This window comes from Zea mays, chromosome 5 (assembly GCF_902167145.1).
Source record: "Zea mays cultivar B73 chromosome 5, Zm-B73-REFERENCE-NAM-5.0, whole genome shotgun sequence".
In the NCBI taxonomy this organism is placed as follows: domain Eukaryota; kingdom Viridiplantae; phylum Streptophyta; class Magnoliopsida; order Poales; family Poaceae; genus Zea; species Zea mays.
In genome coordinates, this window is record NC_050100.1 from 43,789,418 (window position 1) to 43,796,746 (window position 7,329).

Sequence of the window (7,329 nt, forward strand, 5' to 3'; positions counted from 1 at the left end):
GTGCGTGCAGGCATCGTACTCGTACGGTACTACTACTACCACAGCCTTGCAAGTCAAAAAGAAGAAAGTGTTGGAGGGGAGAGCGAGTAGTAGTAGAGCAGGACGATTCCTGCACTCGCCAACAGCATGCGACTACGAGCTGCTTCTCACGCTAGCACTCTGCTACCGGCACAGCACAGTAAGTACATGGCAACGGCATGCTAATCTTGCTTCCGTACCAGTCAGTCAGTGCAGGCATAATAGGAGATCAGTGAGACTTAAGCACCTGCCAGGCATCAATCAGCACGCCACAAGATGAGGACGTGACGGGGGGGGTCGGGAGTGCGGCACGCGGAGCACTGTACATGTGCGACTGCACGTCGCGCGCGGCGCAGCGCAGCGCAGGCACAGAGCCACTGAACCAGTAGCCGTACTCTACAGAAGCAAGGACATAGAGAATTGACAAGAAAAATCACGCAAGGGAGGAGAGAGAGAAGGGGGGAGCATAGCATAGGCATAGCAAGAGCAAAGCTGAAAAAGAGGAGCACCACTCGTGGGGGGTTAAAACCCCGAGAACAAACTTGGGAGTAGCAGCGGCCAGCCGGAAGCGAGCGGAGACCGAGGGGAGAGGGGGTGAAGAAGCAACGAGACGCAGCGAGCAAGCGAAAGCATACCAGAGCACCAAGCATAGGGACGCGCGCGCTTCTCCAGTTCTCCCTCCCTGCCCTGCAAGGCGGCTGCAACTGTTCCAGCTAGCCCCTCTCCCAGCCTCTGCGTCGTAGACGTGGTAGTAGCAGCCGCAGCAGCAGAAGCGGCGGCGAGCATGCTCTTGGCACCCCTCCCCGGCGCCGGGCGGATCTGCCGGAGGGCGGCGGCCGGGGCGCTTGGAGCGCGGCGCTAACCGCGTTCGAAGGACCTCGGGATCTGACGCCGCGCCTCCCCTAATCGATCGACTCCATCGGTGGCGGCGGCGGCCGAGGCGGCAGCAGCCGGGTCTCTCGGCTCCGGGACAAGATAAGCTTTTGCTCTGCGCATTCGCGCTGCTCAAACATCGTAGCCAGCCACACCAAGCAACTGACTTGTGCTCCTCTGATTGTACAAGGGAAAGATTGCGCTTGCGCTTGCTTGGGCGCCGGCCGCGCCGGTGGCGGTAATCTTCGAGAGCCGCGGTCGCGGCGCGCGGTGAAGAGAAAAAAAGGTGTGTGTGTGTGAGAGAGAGAGGAGGCTCCCTGCCCTCTCGCGGTGACTTGGCGAGGAGGGGGAGGGACTGGGAAAGCGAATGGTTTTCGGGAAGGCGCTGTGATTTGGCCTGGAAAGGAGGAACCTTTCCTTCCTCTTCCCGTCCTTTGCCGGCTCTTGTACCGCCCTCAGATCGGCGACCCGGTTGTTTCTTCGGCAACGGGCGGAAATGAGGCTCTCGTCGTCGTCCGGCAGCGTCCTGCCGGCTCAGCCGGGCTCGCCGGAAGGTACTCCTTTGCCTGCTCTGCTGCGCCGACTTCGATTTCTCTCGCTGTTGTCTTGTTCATTAATGCACTTCCTTCCCCGTTCGTTGTATTCCTCTTCCGTATTGAGTTTCAGTTGGAGTTGTAGGACTGCTATTTGGTTTCTGTTTTGTTACTAAATGCCTCTGCTTTAAACCTGCTCTGTGGCCGGGTGATCCCGTAGCAGCGACCCAGCGCCGACGTGTTTGATTTGCGAGGTTTATCTGGATTTGTTTTGATGGTTTCTTTTGAAGGTGTTGCTGTCACAAACTGGAAACCGTTTGTTCTTTCGATTTTGGTCCTTTTGTCTACTAGTTCTTGCTGCATGTTGATTTCATGATATTTCTCCGACTGTTTTTTTTTTCGATTAAGCTGTAAAAATAGTTCCCTTGTCCCTCCAGTTTAAGGACACTTATTATAAGTTAACACCCCATCTTGATTCTCAATTTTTTGCACTTAGAATTGGAATTTATGTAGTACCATCTACTTTCTGAAACATTTTTTTTTGTTGGCATAAGCCTGTCCCCAGTTTTGTTCTCCCTTGATATTTCGTTGCTGAAGAAACTTGCAGTACTGAATCTTGTGCTCAAAACAAACAAATACTTGTGCCATTACAGCTGTGGAGGAGCACAAGTGCCTGAACTCGGAGTTGTGGCATGCTTGTGCCGGCCCGCTTGTTTCCTTGCCCGCGGTGGGTAGCCGAGTTGTGTACTTCCCTCAGGGCCACAGCGAGCAGGTTAGTGCACAATGCTCACCATGCCCGTGAATCCTATGTCCTCTTCCAGTTCGGCTGTCAAGCTCGAACCCCCAATTAGCCTCTGCCTGTATTTTCAAGACTCCAGAATTTCTCCCTGTTTTACAAAGTTCTTGGTGAATTTCTACTGCAGGTAGCAGCATCAACAAACAAGGAAATAGAGTCTCAGATCCCCAACTATCCTAATCTGCCGCCACAGCTTATATGCCAACTTCATAATGTGACGATGCATGTAAGCTTGGAGCCTCGGAACACTTTCTCCTTAAGCCGGGTAACCTTAGTTTTCTGTTTCATTATCTGTGTTTTTTTCTCTTCTTTCAGGCTGATGCAGAGACAGATGAGGTATATGCACAGATGACACTACAACCACTCAACCCGGTAAATTACATTGTTTCTGCCTATTTGTGCCATATAACATGCAAACTTCTCTTGGGATCTACGGAGAGTAATCTTTGGCTTGCTTTTTGTGCAGCAAGAACTGAAGGACCCATATTTACCTGCAGAATTAGGTTCGGCCAATAAACAGCCAACAAACTATTTCTGCAAAACATTAACAGCAAGTGATACCAGTACCCATGGTGGGTTCTCCGTTCCCCGTCGAGCAGCTGAGAAAGTGTTTCCTCCACTGGTATGTGCTACTTCTCTCAAGTTTCAAGCTCATTATTTATGTTGATTTTGTTGCAGAAAGTGAACTTCTCAAATATTTATGTTTCCTTAGATTTATCTAATTTGCCAAATACTATGTAGGATTTCACCCAGCAACCCCCATGCCAGGAGTTGATGGCAAAAGATCTTCATGGCAATGAGTGGAAATTCCGTCACATCTTTCGTGGTGAGCAATTTTTCTTTTTTCCTTTTCACTCTTTTCGCTGTGCATTCAACAGTAAGGGCTATTGCATAACCTTCAAAATACCGTCCTTGATGCAGGCCAGCCAAAGCGGCATCTTCTAACTACAGGTTGGAGTGTCTTTGTAAGTGCAAAGAGACTCGTTGCTGGCGACTCTGTCCTTTTTATCTGGTATGTTCTGATGTTCATACTTTAGGCATTCCAAACACTCACTTGTCCTCTCTCTCTTTTGTCTCCTGCCCATCAGATAGTTTCTTTTTGGTTGATTTTATGTCTCATTGCCTTGTCAGGAATGACAATAACCAGCTTCTGCTGGGAATTCGTCGTGCAAATCGGCCACAAACTGTCATGCCATCTTCAGTCTTATCAAGCGATAGCATGCATATCGGTCTTCTTGCTGCAGCTGCTCATGCTGCTTCGACAAATAGCCGATTTACAATTTTTTACAACCCAAGGTAGAACATTTGTAGTCACTTATTGTTTGGACGTTTTTCCTGTCAATTGTTTTAACAGTTGCTTTTGCAGGGCAAGCCCTTCAGAGTTTGTCATACCACTCGTAAAGTATGTTAAGGCTGTGTATCATACCCGCATATCTGTGGGGATGCGATTCAGGATGCTTTTTGAGACAGAAGAGTCTAGCGTTAGGAGGTAAGTTCAAATCTGTTTGCAACTTCACCTTGTATGTTTAAACTGTTAGTTAATTTGCCATTTTAATTTTTCTTTCTCTACCATTTTCCTACACATTGCCTTTGTCTATTTTTTAGTACTGTATTCGTCATGATCTGTGCTCCAGTTCACATGTCAATATACCTCTTTCCTTACACTGAATATTGAACTACCGTATATGCAATCATAAGTTGTATGAGCAGTCTAACCAGATCAAATGCATTCAATTCCAGATACATGGGGACAATTACCGGAATCTGTGATCTTGATTCTGTTCGGTGGCCAAATTCACACTGGCGTTCTGTTAAGGTATATTTTGGGCCTGTGCTTCTCTTGTTTCTTCTGGTTACTACATGCCCTTGTCAACCATTTCTATTGCAAATTTTCAGTTGAAAACGATACTACTACAGTACTCCCTTAATGTTTGTTCTCCCAGAGATACCTACTTCATGGTTTTGTATGATCACAAATTTTACCTGTGAATGAATATAGGTTGGCTGGGATGAGTCAACTGCTGGTGAGCGACAACCAAGGGTGTCACTATGGGAGATTGAACCCCTGACAACTTTCCCAATGTATCCATCTCCTTTTCCGCTCAGGCTCAAGCGTCCATGGCCAACAGGCTTGCCTTCTCTGCATGGTATGAGGTGCAGTTATGTTTAGCTAGCCTTTGTTAGATATGTTAGCTTATCAAATAATTCTGCAATATGCATTATATCGCCAATAACCTTTCTTGTCATGTCTATCCATAGGTGGGAAGGATGATGACCTGGCTAACTCTCTCATGTGGCTTCGAGATACCGCAAATCCTGGTTTTCAGTCGTTAAATTTTGGTGGACTTGGTATGAGCCCTTGGATGCAGCCAAGGCTGGATGCTACCTTACTTGGTCTGCAACCTGACATGTATCAGGCGATGGCCACAGCTGCTTTTCAGGATGCAACAAAGCAGGCATCGCCCACAATGCTGCAGTTCCAGCAGCCCCAGAACATAGCTGGCCGGGCTTCCCCGCTTCTTTCAAGTCAGATTTTGCAGCAAGCACATCATCAATTTCAGCAGCAACCGTACCTTCAAAACATCTCTGAGAGCACAATCCAAGCACAGGGTCAGTCTGAGTTCCTCAAGCAGCAGATCCAACGCAGCCAGTCATTCAATGAGCAGAAGCCCCAGATGCAACACCAGCAAGAATCACAGCAGCAGCAGCAACCACAGTGTCTGCCAGTCCCCCAACATCAGCAAATGCAACAACAGAATATGACCAACTACCAGTCTATATCTAATGCATTATCACCGTTTTCTCAGCTGTCGCCAGTTTCTCAGTCTTCACCTATGGCGCTGCAGACTATATTACCGTTCTCGCAGGCACAGAGCTTCACAGACACGAATGTAGGTTCATTGTCTCCATCCAATGGTAACACCATGCAAAACACACTGAGGCCGTTCTCATCAGAAGCAGTTTCTCACCTCAGTATGCCGAGGCCCACTGCGATACCTGTCGCAGACCCATGGTCGTCGAAGCGTGTCGCGGTGGAGTCTCTGCTTCCTTCTCGGCCTCAGGTTTCATCCCAGATGGAACAATTGGACCCTGCACCAGCTAGTATACCTCATAGCTCTGCGTTGGCACCACTTCCCGGAAGAGGGTGCTTGGTTGACCAAGATGTGAACTCTGATCCTCAAAATCATCTCTTGTTCGGTGTTAGTATAGACTCGCAGTCACTGCTAATGCAAGGGGGCATTCCTGGTCTCCAAAACGGGAATGATTCAGCTGCTATACCTTATTCCACTTCCAATTTCCTCAGCCCTTCTCAGAATGACTTTCCTCTGGACCATACACTAAATTCTTCAGGCTGCTTAGATGATTCTGGGTACGTCCCGCCATGTTCAGATAATTCTGACAAAGTGAACCGACCACCAGCGACCTTCGTGAAGGTGAGTAATTTTGTTTACTGGGATGAGATGTGAATTGAACTTTATTTATGCGCTGAATATACATGTGGTTGCTCGAATATTTGACTATTTGCTCACAACTGTCGGTATGTGCACATTGCTAATACTTGTAAGTATTAATCATTATATTGGTAGAATATAATGGATAATCATTCAATGAGGCTTTTTTTTGGGGGGGGGGGGGGGGGGCATTTTATTAGAAAACAAATAGTTCATGTAACACTTGATATAAGAATCTAGTCACTGTAAAGTTCTGTGTCTCTCTCTCACTAATTTGTTACCAACACTGGCACTAATCTACTACACGTTTTTCTCTGTTTGAATGACAGGTTTACAAATCTGGAACCTACGGGAGGTCGCTTGATATCACTAGGTTTAGCAGCTATCACGAGCTCCGTAGGGAACTGGGGCGCCTATTTGGCCTTGAGGGCCAGTTGGAAGACCCATTGAGATCAGGCTGGCAGCTTGTATTCGTCGACCGTGAGGAGGACGTCCTTCTCGTGGGCGACGACCCTTGGCAGTAAGCACTGCATGCGACGTTGTTTCTTTTTTTTTTTTCTGCATTCTTCCTCACATTGCGTTGGCAACCCAACCCCACAGGGAATTCGTGAGCACGGTGTCCTGCATAAAGATCCTCTCCCCGCAGGAGGTGCAGCAGATGGGGAAGCAGGGCCTGGAGCTCCTGAGCTCGGCCCCCGCGCGGAGGCTCGGTAGCAGCTGTGACGACTACGTCAGCAGGCAGGAGTCGAGAAGCCTGAGCACCGGGATCGCGTCCGTCGGTTCGGTCGAGTTGGGATGAGCAGCAAGATAGCGCGCACGCAGCAGCAGCAGCAGCAGGTTACGCATCCTCAGCCTCAGGGTAGGTAGGGGACTGAAGGGTTGGTCTGCGACTTGATGACCCACGAGCTCCTCGTTGCGCGCTTCGTTCGCCTCCATGCGATGGATAGAAGTTCAGCGCAGACCAAGCCTTAGCTCTGCGAGCTATGTACCATCTAATAATTCTGTCCGTGTCGTACCATGTCAACTCCTAAGTAGAAGAATTGAAGAAACTACCAGCAGCCGCTGTCTGGTATACACGCTGAAACATTTTTTTTCTTGTATGGAGAAATACTAATCATCTGGATGTAGCCAGGCCTATGCTCTCTAATGGTTGATCGGGTAATACAGCCCCTCGCACACAGCAAACTCACAAGAGAAACTTCCAGTTGCTACATTAAGTTTGGGCAGTAATAAAAGGTCCGTCAAAAATTAACTTTTTTTTTTCTCGGCAGCAACAAGAAGTCCATACAAAATTAACTTATTTTTTAGTGGCTAAACGGAGGAGGCTGAAAATATTTTTTTTGTTTTGGCGGTATGTACTAAGACGTTGTATTTAGTCATTGAAAATAGATTGATTTTCGGCAGTCTCTATCGCAGCAAGAAAGAAAGATATTGCTTTTTTTTTACAGATGGGGTCTGACCACCGAAAATAGGAGACTTTCTGTCGGCGATCAACCTCTAGCAGTCGAAAATAAGTCGTGTATAAATTTCACGTCTACCTTCGTTCTTACCTCCGTCATCGCGCGCTCCCTACCCATCACCGCCGTGTGCTCGGCCACCCTCAGCTACGTCGGCCACATTATGTTCGTTGCTCTTGTCATCTATGGGCTGAGAAATC

At 48.2% G+C, this 7,329-nt stretch overlaps 1 protein-coding gene across 2 annotated transcripts; it reads left to right on the forward strand.

The window, feature by feature from the left end:
* Positions 1-427: 427 nt before the first annotated feature.
* On the forward strand, positions 428-6,809 carry LOC100502480 (Auxin response factor 18). 2 transcript variants are annotated; one of them, NM_001346802.1, is made up of 15 exons: positions 643-993; positions 1,079-1,445; positions 2,078-2,196; positions 2,348-2,446; positions 2,536-2,592; positions 2,687-2,842; positions 2,962-3,046; positions 3,142-3,232; positions 3,352-3,516; positions 3,587-3,709; positions 3,961-4,036; positions 4,220-4,367; positions 4,480-5,654; positions 6,002-6,192; positions 6,273-6,807. In NM_001346802.1, the coding sequence occupies exons 2-15, from the start codon at positions 1,388-1,390 to the stop codon at positions 6,469-6,471; spliced, it is 2,742 nt and encodes a 913-aa protein (NP_001333731.1). In that variant the 5' UTR covers positions 643-993; positions 1,079-1,387; the 3' UTR covers positions 6,472-6,807. The 2 variants fall into 2 exon arrangements, with proteins under 2 accessions (XP_008644237.1, NP_001333731.1); XM_008646015.3 differs by having other exon boundaries at positions 428-1,445; positions 6,273-6,809.
* The last annotated feature ends 520 nt before the right edge of the window (positions 6,810-7,329 follow it).